This window comes from Dysidea avara, chromosome 8 (genome assembly GCF_963678975.1).
Source record: "Dysidea avara chromosome 8, odDysAvar1.4, whole genome shotgun sequence".
NCBI lineage: Eukaryota > Metazoa > Porifera > Demospongiae > Dictyoceratida > Dysideidae > Dysidea > Dysidea avara.
Window position 1 is genome coordinate 13668891 of NC_089279.1, and position 15094 is coordinate 13683984.

Below are 15094 nucleotides of genomic sequence, written 5' to 3' on the forward strand. Positions count from 1 at the left end.
TGATGTTTACTGTAAATGGTCTGGCATGAAAAACAGTTTATACATAGATACATGAAGTCTTGCTGCTTGAATAGTGGTCAGCACCCCAGGCTCATTTATCATTGAAGGATGTCTGTGTTGACAGCCATGTGCAGCCATACATTATTGAGGTGAATAATAATCTGAAACTGACCCTTCCATCAAAGTGTAAATGTGTGTCTTGATGCAATATCCAAGAATATATGCCCAGTGAGTGCAATCTTGTGCCCTGTGGGGGCTGGATCAAGTCCCTTCTGATCAAAAGCACTTAACACAAGAGTGGTTTGTGTAATCAGTAAGAGCTTGGAAGGGATGATTCAACTTCATATTTAGACCATAGTTTTCATATCAGAGCCTGCCAAGGTGGGTATACAGGACTACCTGATTCACATACTGGAGTAGTCGCATACTTAGAATCCTGCTGCAAGTGGTAGCCAGGATACTATTAGGAAGGTGTGCAGAACAACACCTGGCTAGTTACATAAAGTGATAACTTAGTGAATACACACTTGATTACTGTATGAGTGCAATCTTCAAATACAGTAAACGTGAACAAGATCCGTAACAAAGATACTCTATGTATATTCCAGCTGTGATCTATATATATATATATATATATAGCTGAAAAGCCATCTGTCCGTCTGACCATCACACCACTTATTCACCAAACTCGGTGAGAATTGACACAATCTGTGCTGATGACGAAGCATTCATCATCCGGCTACTATACGATTATCATCACGAGTTCACACGTGCTTCCATTCATTCTTTATAGTACGTAGAAGGCCAAGGTGTAGAGAAAACTCAACATTCCTTTGAAAACCACTGCACATACTGCTCAAAGTGGTAGAACGCCTGACTAGCGTGTAAGAGGTCGGGGGGTCGAATCTACTTTTTTTCCCTTCTTTCTACTCAGTACCTTTTTGTGTACACCTTTTTAAAACACGACTTTTAGCTCAATTGTGTCTTGGCATGCAAAGTATGTATTGACATGGGACTTTAGCGAAATTAAAACACCCACCATCTGGCAACTCGATTGTTATTGTAGCAAATCAATACGTGCTTTTGTTCACTCTTTATAGGGTGATAAAGGCACTGGTGTAGGGAAGGATCACTGAAAAGTTGAGCTACATACTGGTCGTGATTTGTGCACCTCCCTTAACCCCAAGTTATTATAACCAACCTGGGGTCAGTCAGTGCCTAGGTCATAACTTTTTTCACTTTTGGGACCTTTTTGATGCACCTTTTTGTTCTGTCTGTGTCATGCAAGTCTTCATCTACAAACTCTTATGCTCAGTTTTTCAGCAGTGGCACTTAACTGCCTCACATCATAGGGAGTCTTATAGCCCTTTTGGGATAGGGCAGGAGAATTGCCAACATATTTGTCCATTTTTGTGTTGGTCTTGTGTGTTGGTCCAGTGTGTTGTATTAGAGTAGGTACACCAGTATCCAGAATCTATGTTTTAAGCACATGGGTGTGCACTGACATGCAAAACTGTTTGTTCAGATTTACCTCAATACTGCTGTAGTAAATAGGCAGCTTGCATGATTGGAGAGATACTACCGTGCATCTGAAAAATGGTAATACTGGAACCATGCAGATAACATAGTTTACACTAAGGAACTACGTATGACCTGGCACAACTGTTTCACTATAATCCTACTTACATCCTTTCATTCTAAAGGATCATAAATTACCTTAATTGGTCAATCACACTGCATGTAGGCATTTTTAAACTGGGTTTTTGTATGGAATGAGATATATGTGTTACTGTAGCATCAGAACTGAAAGTACATAGGATAGGACAAGTTCCGAACCTTTGCTTGCCATGCAGTAACTATAATTGTTAATTGTGTGTTGGCTTTAAATTATGCTCAGGTTCATTTCTCTTTGTTGACAGTAAGGTAAACATCATGTAGAAACTGAAACTGTACCATGTATACACCACCTGTAATTGCTTTAGCTCATGTGTACACCACCTGTAATGTAGGTATGCTGTATATGCAATTGCCTTAGCTTGCATGCAGTTCAACTAATTAGCCCTACATTCACTATATGTACTTATAAAATGGCATAAGGATCACGTACTATTAAGCACTATTGATATGCATGCTACACAGCAAATATAGGACACTAACATTTATGCTTGGTTCCCAAAGAAGGAACCATTGTTATTAAATGATGCAGAAAGCATAAAAAAATAAAAATAAATAAAGGCAGGTCAATCCTTGGACACATGCAACTAAATAGGACCACACAATATTGTCCCATTAGTTGTCCCACATGTGAAGCAGGTACCAATGCTTTTTATTTGTTCTTTACAGCATGTTGAAGCCACTGGTAGGGAAGACGCACTGAATAATTTAACTACATTCCTTTCAAAACCACAAACAATAAACTTTAGTGTTTTGCATATTAATTTCACCAGGATAGCATAAGGAAACTTTATGCTCTTTAAAAATGTGACATCACCATGCACACTACATAGCTACAGGAGAAGTATTGGTGTTTAATGCTTGGGTCCCTCTTCTTGGTATTAAAATGCTTAATGTGGAGATGGTCCTGCACATAGGGCAGGTACCAATGCTAGTATAACTATAACACAAAGTCTAGTTTTACGGTAAGATAAACAAATAGTAACACTTATGGACACTTTTACATACCTTGGATAATCCATTAGAAAAATCTACTTCTTCAATCATTATTCTAATATGATTTATAATTTGATGTTCAGTTTCTTTCATGTTAATGATCTACAATAACATAACATGTAGCTAGTTGCACATTTTAATATAAACTGTTTACCAAAACAAACACTGTTTGCTGAGAAGAATCTTTAAAAGACTGTAACTGCAGCTTAAAAGATGTTTGAGAGGAAACCCCAGAAAATTTACACAGAAATAAATTTTCTGCCTACAAGTCAAATTGTAAATCAAACAGTCACAGTTCAGTATCAAGAACCTTATCATATATCAGTGTTTCAATACATTTCTTTGACTTTTGAACTTCTTCTGTTGTAGAATGTGTAGGCCTTGGGTAAATGGTTGGTAGTTGATGAATTATTGAACTAGACCGAGTGTAGCAAATTAGCTTTGTGGCAATTTTATCTCCAGTACTAAGGTGCATTACAAAATTATTATCATCAACAGTTAAGAGCTTGCAATTAACTTACCATTGATCAAGCATTTGGATATGGTTTGTGATCAGTTGATTTAAACTAAAATGGGTCTGATAATTCAAATAAGCTTCTAAATGAGAAATTGGTATACTCCTAAAATAGAAAATTGCCTCACGTATAGTTATGTACTTATAATACATGCATATAATTACAAACATACTTTCGTTTTAATATCAATGCTTCTGGGGTCATCAACTGCATCAGTTTCTTACACATAAACCTCACCAGCCATTGTGTAATTAATGCAATCACCATACAGGCTCCATTGCTAGCTGATAGCGTTTGAACATGACCGCCAGCCCCACTGTCGAAATCTTCTATGTTAGGAGCCTCCTCTTCTAAGCACACTAAATCCAGTGCCTCTGTAACCCATTCTGATATGGCATGAGGATCAGAACTGTCCAGCTTTGAAGCTACACCACAAAATTCAGAGCCTGTAGTTGCTAATAATTTAATAATACTACTAGCATCATGTTCTAGTTCCTCTGTTGTACCCTAAATGAGAAAGCATTGTAAATTGAAATGTTATTAATTCATAGTAATTATAGATCTATACAAAAACAGCCAAGCTGTGAAAAAAGGGTGCGGCCCTCAAAAAATCTAGGGTGGAAAAAAAAGTGAAATCATAGGTGGCGGCCAAGAAATGGCTGTGAAGGTAGGTTAATGGCAAAACAATTTAATAATGATAGTTCAGGTGAATTTATGTTGCTTTTAAATTCACCCAAATCATTGTTCAGAGTCTTCCAATGTAGCTGGACTTTCTTTAGAATGACTTGTTGTAGCTGAACTATCTAAAAAGTTACTCGTTTGTAGCTGAATATGCCACAGGGTGTTTGTGTGTAGCTGAACTCTCTACAGGGTGATTTGTTTGTAGTTGAATGTGCCACAGGGTGTTTGTGTAGCTGAACTCTCTACAGGGTGACTTATTTGTAGCTGAACGCTATACTGGGTGCTTTTGTGTGCTGAACTCTACAGGTGGCTTGTTTGTAGCTAAACTCTCTACAGGGTGACTTGTTTAATACTGAACTCTCCACAGGGTGATTTATTCATAGCTGAACTCTCTACAGGGTGACTTGTTGGTAGCTGAACACTCTACTGGGTGACTTGTTTGTAAGTGAAATCTCTTTAGGGTGATTTGTTTAATACAGAATTCTCACAGGGTGATTACTTTGTAGTTGATATTTCTACAGGATGACCTATTGGTAGCTGAACGCTCTACTGGGTGGTTTTTTAGCTGAGCTCTCCACAGGGTGATTTGTTTGTAGGGGTGACTTGTTTGTGATTAAACCTTCCAAATGGGAATTTATTTGCACCTGAACTCTTTATTTATTTATCTATTTCATTAAATGCTATCCCATTAGGGACCTGTGAGTACAGGGAGTCAGAAGCATGCAACTGAAGCATTGAAGAATGCAGAAAAAAAATCCCAGACCCATGGCCAGTGGTGACTTGATCCCCCGCAACATGCAGTCTTGACATGCGCCAGTGGAACCACAACAGCTGGGATCTAAGATATCCTCTGCACTCAACCTCTACTTAATCGTTAACTCTCTACTGGGTAATTTGTTTGTAGCTAAACACTCTATAAGTGTAACTTTTCTGTGGCTAAAATCCCTTCAGGGTGGCTTGTTTAATACTAAATTCTCCACAGAGTGATTACTTTGTAGCTGAACTTTCTACAGTGTGACTTGTTAGTAGCTGAACACTCTAATGGGTGGTGTTTCTGTAGCTAAACTCTCCACAGGGTGATTTGTTTGTAGGGGTGATTTGTTTGTAGGGGTGATTTATTTGTAGCTGAATACTTTACTGGGTGATTTGTTTGTTCCTGAACTCTCTACACAGTGGCTTGATTGTAACTGAACACTCTACTGGTACTGGGTGACTTTTTATAGCTGAACTCTCTACACGGTGACTTGTTTATTACTGAACTATCTGCAGGGTATTTGTTTATAGCTCAACTCTCTACAGGGTGACTTGATTGTAGTTGAACTCTCTAATGGGTGTCTTGTTTGTAGCAGAGCTCTCTACAGGGTGACTTTTTTGGTAACTGAACTCTCTACAGGGTGACTTGTTTGTAGCTGAACTCTCTACAGGGTGACTAGTTTGTAAACGAACTCTCTACAGGGTGATTTGTTTGTGGCTGATCTCTCTATAGGGTGACTAGATTGTAGCTGAACTCTCTACAGGGTGACTTGCTTGTAATTGAACTCACTACATGGTGATCCAAATGTAGCTGAATGTTCTACAGTTCACCTGAACCCCTGCCAAATATAGTAATATCAAAGAGGTGAACATGTGTTCACTTCCAATGGCTTTGTACTAGAACAAGCATGTTTCATGTTATAAACACGTTTACTTGCCTGAACCGTCCATACTAAATGTATGGGATATTTTTAATGCCTCAAAGCTCACTTGCCCATATCAAAGTGCTTTTTTGATTAACAGTTCTGGCATTTAAAGGGCTTCACAGTGCTACTAAATGTTTGGGCAGCTGACTCATGTAACAAGAGTTATTAACAAGAAACGAGGGCTCAGGTGAATGCAAACAAACTATAATAAAGTGACTTATTACGGAAATGTTCTATTAGGGTGACTACACTATTAGAGTACCTCATTCGCTCACTTGTTACACCTACGTAGTTGACTTTCGTAGTGGTTTTTAATTTGATTCTTTGTACACTACAGAAAGGTTGTTCTAATGATGATAATGTCATAACTGCTATTTATATGTATATATGTACAATACAATTACAAGGAGTCGGGAATCTAGTCTCAGGGTTACCAAGTTACTAAAAGTAAAACAATTAATCTACCACTCTTCATTAGCTATTTTGCCTGGTAAGCATGGCAAGTAATGTTTTTTACTTGATCATGTGCTTTTTACACATGCTTGGTGTTTTGTTATAACTCCATGACTGTTAGTGTGATTTCTTTCAAACCACAAAAGGTTTGCACTACGATAGTTACTCCATGTACAGACCAACTTTCAAGTTATTCCGTCAAGCAGTTTACCCTGGAGGTATGACAACAAATCGCCTTTGGATGTTTGAAAAGTCATGCATAACTCCCTTGTTCTTTGTCTGATCTGTGGTACCAAAATTGGACTGTAAATGTGCAGTATTATGCTCTTACTGCCCTTCACATATTTAAAAAAGCATGTGTGAGTTGATACAATTTTTCTAATGTGTGCAAAAAGAAGAAGAATAAGAAGATTAAGAAGAAAAATATGAAGAAAATAATATAAATTTTGAAGGCAGTATCTCAATGGTGAATGGGCGGATTCACCTCAAATTTAGAGTGGGAGGTGCCCTACCCCAAGGGAGTTTCCACAACAAAAATGGTTAATTTCCATCCAGCCATTATTGAGTTATGGATGCATGAAACTGTTTTCTTGGTTCATGTAAAATACACACTTGTTTGTCGTGCACCCACACTGGCTGCACTAGGCCTTACAGCACACTATCACATGTCTTAATATGTACATACCTCCATATAGCAAAATCCACCCATATCATGAAGACATCTCAGTAAAGTATGAAGGAGCAGTGCTGTATTTGATAACTTTGTAGGAGAATCAATTACAGATAAAGATTCTGGTGCTTTCTTGTATTTGTGTCCTGGTCTAGGAAGAACACTAAGCAGAAGAGAGCAAACTGTTTCATTAACAGAACCATAGAATGCACTTTTATCAAGTAGAGTATAAAATTCATCAACCTGTACAATAAGCAATCCATATGTAAACAACTACACACATACTAACTAACCTTTTTCCAAGCACTATCCACAATTATCTTTACCCAAGGAGGAAGAGATTTAAGTACCAAATCTAGCAAGTTCTTATGTGATATATAGTATTTTTCAAACCTATTCAGGAATGGAGCAGGAGTGTTCTTAATTTCTGACTCCTTAATGATCACTATACACTGAAAATTTTGATGAACTCTGGATGGTTTGGTGTGAGCTCCAATAGCAATATTAGTGAAGTATCGAGGACCAACTTCAGGGTCATCAATCCTACGGAAGTGTTGGTTGAAGAGATCATAGAAACTTTCATGGATATCATCTGTTTGACTCATAATCACTGTGTGACCCTCAATGGCTGAGTGCCTGATAGCAGCTATTGTGTTGATCTGTTAAATTGTACAAAAGTAAGGATACTTAATGTTTGTACATGAAATAATAACCTTTTGCAGTTGACTATCTCCAGGGAAATTGCTGCACATATATGTACGTGTATTTTCAAACTTTAGTATACCAAACATAAAAAGAAGTCTTGTAATTGACTCATCTTCACTAGGATCAATGATCAACTTGTAACGGACTTCATTTTGAGTATCATCTAATGATCTGTGTTTTGTTTGACTGTTGTATGGCTTATCAGCAAGACTATCACGTAGAATTTCAACAATGGTTTTCTGCTTTGGACTATCTCTAGTACTTAAGCTAGCACCGATCTAATGTAAAGAGTAATATATAAATGATGCATGAAAAATCTGCAAATCTGTATATCATATCCAATACAGCTACCACATCAATAGTGTACATTGCATATAGTGTTGGGCAGTATGGCAATTTTGATTCCAGTATTCGTTATTGAGAAAATACCCCGGGGTACGGTATTTCACGGTATCCTGGCAGTCAACTAATAACACACTTTTAATCAACATGGTATTACTCTATTTGTGATAAAAACAGTCAAGTGTTAATCTGTAGTTGCTTGGGTATATACCACAAGTAAAAGTTACTCATGGCTAACAGAATATAAATGCATTTTACTAACATCTATACAGTTGATACAAGTAGGCTGGCAGTAGGTTGCAACCTGAATCTCACAGTTTGCTGTTAGGCTGGCCTTATGATCACATCCAAAACATTAACATATTACTTAATTAAATGCCAAGACCTGATTTCTGGCTTCCCTCGTAGCACAATACACTCATTCCAATATTACGGGTAGGTAAAAACAGTGGACCCGGGGACCTGGGGACTCTCGGGTATCCAACTACTTTTGGAATTTTATACACTCCACAACATTCTATATTTGTACTAGGTACCTCTACAAGTAGTCTTGCATGGCCAATCCACTTTTTATTCCGTCACAGCATCTCGTATGATGTTTACACCACTTAGAAATTGTAAATGCCTCTGAAAAAGTGTCTGAAGCTGACTGCATTATTAGGCCACTGCCTCCTGTACAATAAGCATACTAGTCTTTTATGCTGCCTAGCTACTAGAATAGTTTAGGAACATTCTGCAAATGCACCATGACGTATGAAGAGCTGCTGGAACTTGCTTAGCTCGGCTTAGCTAGTAATTGCTCACCTGCTGCACAATGAACATGCTAGTCTATAATGTCACCTAGCTACTAAAGTTTAGAAACATTGTGCAAACAAATATTCTGGGGAAATAGAGAGTGGTCTATAATTAATGCAGTCAGTTTCAGACACTTTTTCAGAGGCGCTTATAATTTATAAGTGGCTAAAACATCGTGCGAGACACCGTGACAGACGAAAAAGTGGATTGGCCATGCAAGACTACTTGCAGAGGTACCTAGTACAGGTATAGAATGTTGTGAAGTGTATAAAATTCCAAAAATAGTTGGATTCCCGTGGGTCCCTGGTCCCCGAGTCCACTGTTTTTACCTACCCCAACATTACCGGTATATTTGAAAGTCAGTACCTTTCAAATGGTATGGTGAAAATACTGCAGTATACGATATTTTAGGTATACCGCTCAACACTAATTACATAATTCTATTTCATTGTACATTATAAAAAAACATTTATGTGAGTTGGTTACAATACAATAGTATCTTACCTTCTCCAAAAAGATAGAACAAATACGTTCAAAGTCTTCTCTGCCATTACCATTAAAATTCCGTTCCAATGACCGCAATACAATACTTGCATTTACAGAACCTTGACGGTTTCGTCGTATGTAATTAATGAAATGAATAAAATCTCTTAAACCAAAGAAATTTTCAAACCTACAATATGACATAAACATTTTTAACACAAGAATATCAATTATGACACCTTACACTAACCGCTTATCCTGCATAACTTGATAATATGCTGAACAAAACTTCACAATTGGATTTATGTCATATACTAAATCTGGTGGTGGCTTGTTAGGGTTCAGACAAAGACAACCTTTAGCAAGTGTCTCTAAGTCTTTCTACATAAATAAGACAACAGACAAATCCACATAACAGTATATAGGTGCTTATTTACATGAGAAGCAGTTGGTCTAAACAAACTAACAGCTCTGTTAGTTTTTGCTGCATCCAAGACATGATTTGTGATGCCAACAAAAGCTACTTCTTGTTGATCCAAGTGATAATGTAGTACCTATGCATGATAACAACAAATTCATTCTAAACTTTCATACACAGATAGAAACAACCTTTAATGACTCATGACTTTCCTCAGGTAAGCCAGCTTCATCCATGAATACAACTAAAAATAAATTTGCAACTATCACTCATGTATATAGATTCTATGCAGTAAGTATGTATGTATGTACATACATATGAATGTATGATTTCTGATATGACTAAAATACACTACATTAAATATTTTCTTTATTTTACTGTTACCACATAAATTTACCACAGCGTATAGGCATAGAAATACTATCATGACTTCGTTGTCTGTTAATAGCACGTTGGAACACTGTCTCAATTTCTGTTGAGGTAGTACGTCGTGAACACTGGTAGTAGTGTGGATCCAAGGACTTGAACACTTCAGTGTTACGGAAAAGTATCCTGCAAGATGCACCACAATTGAACATGTTCTAGCATGTTAATCAAACCTTACTCTCTAGACTCAGGTCCTTTAAGGTTAGATATGGTGAGGTTGAAAGAAAGTGTTTTTGATGATCCTGGTGCACCCACAATGATAAGTGGAGTATTAGTGACTGTACAGATTATTGTAGCAAACAAGTTCTCTTTTAGTGCCTCTGTCTTTGCTATCCCAGTAGGTAAACTGAGTTTGTTAATGTAATAATCCATCTGTGCATGTATAGACATTTATTAGTGTAATGACCTCATCATATATGTACCTCATCACTAAAGGCTTTGTTAAATTTTATATTATAATTCTGAATCATTTTATCTAACTCCTTAACAAATCTTGCTCGATAATCAGTATTCAGTCTCATATAGTACACAAGGCCTAGAGCAACCAGCAGAGCTCTTTGATTTACTTCTAGTCGATCTAAGCCATCTTTGATCATAGGATGTTCAGCAATGTGAGCATCAGGCATATCTCCCATAACCATTGTAGCAGGTGTGGTATCTTCTGTGCTAGGCCTGTAACATGTGTAAATCTTGTTATATTGTAAGTAACATGCATGTACTTACATCATTAAAGCTTCATAAGTTTTGATTATCCAACAGTAAAATGTAAATACTCTCTAAAGTGTACAGCAAAAAGTATTAATTAAAAGTGTACTGAGATGAACGCGTATATAACATACCTGAATATCTCTTTGACTAACACAACTTGAAGCATAAAGGTTAGCATCACTGTCACCCACTCCAAGCCTTTTTAGTTGCTCAAATGCAAACTGTCTTATTAGCCCTTGGCATTTTACTACCAGCTCACTAAATGCTATATTCTGTACACTGGTGAATGAGTACGCATACATTAAAATTAATATAATAAAAGAAAATGATTAACTAACTTATCAATTTCATCATCATTGACCATTTTCATTTTCGCCTTAATGTAGTCTGATTCTTGCTTATCGTTCAATGACCCATAGTTCCACATTAGGAACTTTAATGTAGGATGTAGTCTGTGTACATAATATGATCCTCTAAACCACATCTCAGTTTCAGAATCCTCCAGTGTTTTATTAGACTCAACATCCTGTCTACTTTGATGAATAACTAAACTATTACCTCTGTGAGGGTTACAAGCTGCAATCAGAAATATGTTTGATGGCAGAGGCTACATGAATTGAATTTCAAGTAAGCAATTTTTATGTAGCACACATTCCACACACATACCTCTCCTTCAAAACTTTTGTCAACTATCATTTCTTTGAACAAACCCATGCAAGAAGATGTGTTGAGTTCATCCAAAAATACCTAAAGGTTAAAAAATACATAACTTTAAAAAAATAAGAACGTACCTTACATATTTAATAAACAAAGCTAAAATAAAATTTGTTTATCATACAGTACAAATAGAACAGTATATTAGGGATCATGGAGATTTGGGTTTTTCTGGCAAAAAGTATATCACCCCAAAACCTGCTTTACAATACCATCCTGGTGCCTGGGCAGTATTGGTTAGGTATAACCAAGTCCAAAGTGCCTTCGGTATAACCATAAACACTTTCAATGGGTAGTTACAAGATTTAAAAAAAATTATTTAATGGAATTTTCTACTGACTGACTAACTGTATGTGTGATGCCTTCAGACAAGCATAACTCAATAATGGCTAAGACTACAGGCTTAAGTTTTTCACTGTTCGATGTTGCTTTGTCTGTCGATGTGCCTTTTGGCATACCGCAGTACATAAAATGCACCCATCATGGACTCACCTTTGTCCTCCTTTGTGCCCCATTTCTATTTGTCGACTTCCAAGGTGTCAATTCATGGTAGTGTGATGCATGGCTTCCTATTTGTAAATGGGAATCGTCCATATTTTTCGTAGTGACTGGATTGATTGTAGAGTTGCAGAGACATTCTTTGTTGTAACACTGTGCAATGGGCTGAAAATAGGTGACAGCGAAGCGTAATGGCCATGGTCTGATAGTTATGGAACACAAATCATCCATGTTTCAAGTTCGTGGTGGCTGGATTGATTGCAGAGGCACTTCTCCTGCTGTTCTTCATTTGTAGTGCTGTGTAATGGGTTGAACATAGCTAAAAGTAAAACGCAATGGCCACTTCACTTTTGAGTCAATAATTGATAGCTAGGGTGTGGGCTCAGAAGAAAACACTAACTCTGGTGCCATCCTTTCTTTCGAAGTGGTATGCTTGGTTCACTGGTCATAACAATGTTACAAAAAAGTAAACAAATAAGTAAGACTGAAGTAGGATTAAATGTTCACTAGTATATCTGCATTGGATACTTCCTTTGTTTCCCTACTTTTTCTATGATCCCTAATCAAACTCAAAATTCGTTTTCCCCTTATACAACTTGTACAATAAGTAATACAGTTCAACAAAACAAGGTAAATGATAACAACTATGATAACAACTGTTCATCATCAATACCTTTACATAGCTGCTATTTTGGACATCAAAGTAAACTCGATTACACACCTTATTGAGTACAGCGTTTTAAATAATTTTTATACAGTCAGCTGGCGTTTCCATGCACTTGAACAACAACAATGCGCTTACAGTAATCAGTGGTTCTTGTACTGTTTTCACTGACAGCTTCTTAGCACTATTCTTCAACTGTTTAGCTAGTTTAATAATAGGTGTGAAAAATTCTTGAATCTTCATTGGAGTGAGTGCTATTAGTGAAGATAGTATAGCACACATGAGACTTACTGTGTATGTAAATCTACAGTAGTTACATATACCTGCATGGACATTGAGTTTATAAAACGTAGAAATCAAGTTGCCATTGAGCAAAGTACACAGCATTTTGGCAGTAGCCTAGAGATGAATGGGAAAGAATAACAGTATTGTTTACATTACAGGTTTGATGTCACAGCTACGTATGTGTAAAAAATGCATGGTGATGTGTACTCACTGGTCAACGTACTTGTGGGGTAGACTCTTTGATCAATTTGTTTAGTAGGCTAGCAACCACTGAACCATCTTCAGTATTAATGGTAATTGGTTGGCCTTCACTGGCAACAGTTTCAACATCTATCTCAATTAATTCAAGGATAGGTGTAGTATTGATCAACTTTAGAAGATCCTTGTTAACACACTTAAAATTCTGTGTATCACTATCTTGAGGTGTATGTTTCAACAAAGGCACTAACTGCTCCTCAGTTAGAGAATTATTATGGCTTAGTGATTGTTTATCAAAATGCCAACCATGAGTATTGAGTTTCTCCAAAGAACTTTTAAGAGTGTTGTTTTCAAATTCTAAACATTCATATATAGATACAAAAGTACACATGATGATATACAAACATAAAAATAATGGATAGACATGCATAAGGAAAGGCCAACAGATATGAGATTGCTATCAAACATACCACAAGATTTCTTGTACAAATCCTCTACAATCCTTCCTTTCACTTTCCGCCATTCACTAGTCAAAGCATGATTCCATAACTTAGAAAGCATATTAATTAGTGCAGTCTTCCCCACACCAGTTTCTCCCTCAATGATCACTGGTATACCACATTGACGACGTTCGTGAATATTTAACATCTACACAGATAAGTAGTATAAGCATAACAATAGCAATTTTAAACAATGCAAAGTCTGAACAAAAAAACAAGCTGATGAATTTATGATTCACAGTATTCATAAACCAATTAGTTCTTTTATTATTGATGCATATAGTTACTTTTGTTTGAGTATGTACATGTGACAAACCTTCACAGTATAGTCAAGTGTCAACACGTAGTGTGACTCATCAATGTCTTGTAGTCTTCCATCCTTTAATTCAACACCAAGAGCAGATGAAAGATATGAATCAAATGTTTCTCTTTTCAGAAGTTGTCTAAGTAAACCAAGGACATGAGAATACAAATGCAATGTATAAAATTAGCACTGACTCTATATGTTGACATGTATTCAAATAAGGACATAGCTACAGTACATATTGTAGTTACATACATCATGGAAGGAAGTTCAATTCCTAAGACTTTAAACTTCATTGCCTCATCTTGATTAAGACTTTCTCGCTTCAGTGTGATCAACTGAATGGTACCTGAACCTTCTGTGACTTCATAAATTAACTGTGTGCAAAGAATACAAATTATGTACAATGTAAATAAAGATAATACAATATGTACCTGTTGACGTGATTGTAAAGTCCAATTGTGTTGTACGTCAATTTTACAAAACTCAGAAACTTCGTCTAACATTGTTTTTATCAAAACTTCCCCAAGTTTTTCAGTGTTTGAGTAATGACAGTTACTGAGTAACCTCAACATTCCAGTATCCATCATTCGCTGAAGCTTATCTGGTGTAACTGATTCACGATCAAAATGTACTCCACAACCTGTGTGTGTGAACACACAGCATAGCATTAATGACATGTTCAAAATGAAAGTATACAGCTACCTGAATTATAATTGAAGCCAGGAAACCTTTCCAAGAACTTACACCTTCTTTCCATATATCTAAATTGATCATAATAGCATAACAGATGGATATTTAAAATTCCTTACTTAATAAACAATTGCTGTAGTACTTTGCTTTTAGTTACATGTGGTGGCATGTGCTTTTTAAGAAGTTGGTGGCACTCTTCTACCTTTAAGTCAGGATCATCACCAAATTTAACTAACTTTTTAGCTATCAATATCAATAGAATATAGTAAACATAAAGGTCAGCAAAAGCAACTTACTATTATCATTATAAAGCTTATTGATACCCTTTTTAAGATTACTCCGATAGTCATAAGCACGCAAATACTTGCAAACCAACTGGACACCTTCATCAACATCATAAGGTCTACAATAAACCATATATAAGTACATACCTATTCTATGCAAAAAATTATTATGTATCATTAGAACATATAGTGGTAAAAACCAACACAAGTATACATACATAGGAGTAGCAGGGGAAATTGCACAAACCTTGACTTATCAATTAAAACTTCTTTTCCAATCATATTAAACACAGGAATCTTTTTGTAAAACCAGTCAACTGAACTTCTCACATTTTCTTGTGCATGTGATGGGATCTACACACCAATCACAAAATATGGAACATTACAAGAGATAAAAAGATATGCACAA

General features: G+C 36.4%; 1 protein-coding gene across 1 annotated transcript in view; it reads right to left on the reverse strand.

The window, feature by feature from the left end:
* Positions 1–15094, reverse strand: part of LOC136262913 (uncharacterized) — a 134546-nt gene that overhangs the window by 30856 nt on the left and 88596 nt on the right. Inside the window, exons 29-58 of the mRNA XM_066057328.1 lie at positions 14933–15039; positions 14698–14804; positions 14521–14644; positions 14414–14472; positions 14143–14351; positions 13964–14085; positions 13721–13847; positions 13375–13552; positions 12930–13261; positions 12745–12820; positions 12560–12675; positions 11212–11292; positions 10884–11152; positions 10677–10824; positions 10561–10613; positions 10260–10509; positions 10016–10209; positions 9809–9963; positions 9603–9655; positions 9431–9547; positions 9244–9374; positions 9015–9183; positions 7382–7651; positions 6962–7327; positions 6684–6911; positions 3358–3692; positions 3192–3290; positions 2981–3134; positions 2825–2932; positions 2683–2772 (exon numbers count right to left, since the gene is read on the reverse strand). Coding sequence (XP_065913400.1) covers positions 2683–2772; positions 2825–2932; positions 2981–3134; positions 3192–3290; positions 3358–3692; positions 6684–6911; positions 6962–7327; positions 7382–7651; positions 9015–9183; positions 9244–9374; positions 9431–9547; positions 9603–9655; positions 9809–9963; positions 10016–10209; positions 10260–10509; positions 10561–10613; positions 10677–10824; positions 10884–11152; positions 11212–11292; positions 12560–12675; positions 12745–12820; positions 12930–13261; positions 13375–13552; positions 13721–13847; positions 13964–14085; positions 14143–14351; positions 14414–14472; positions 14521–14644; positions 14698–14804; positions 14933–15039 — 4827 coding nt within the window. The remainder of the gene's footprint in view (positions 1–2682; positions 2773–2824; positions 2933–2980; positions 3135–3191; positions 3291–3357; positions 3693–6683; positions 6912–6961; positions 7328–7381; positions 7652–9014; positions 9184–9243; positions 9375–9430; positions 9548–9602; positions 9656–9808; positions 9964–10015; positions 10210–10259; positions 10510–10560; positions 10614–10676; positions 10825–10883; positions 11153–11211; positions 11293–12559; positions 12676–12744; positions 12821–12929; positions 13262–13374; positions 13553–13720; positions 13848–13963; positions 14086–14142; positions 14352–14413; positions 14473–14520; positions 14645–14697; positions 14805–14932; positions 15040–15094) is intronic.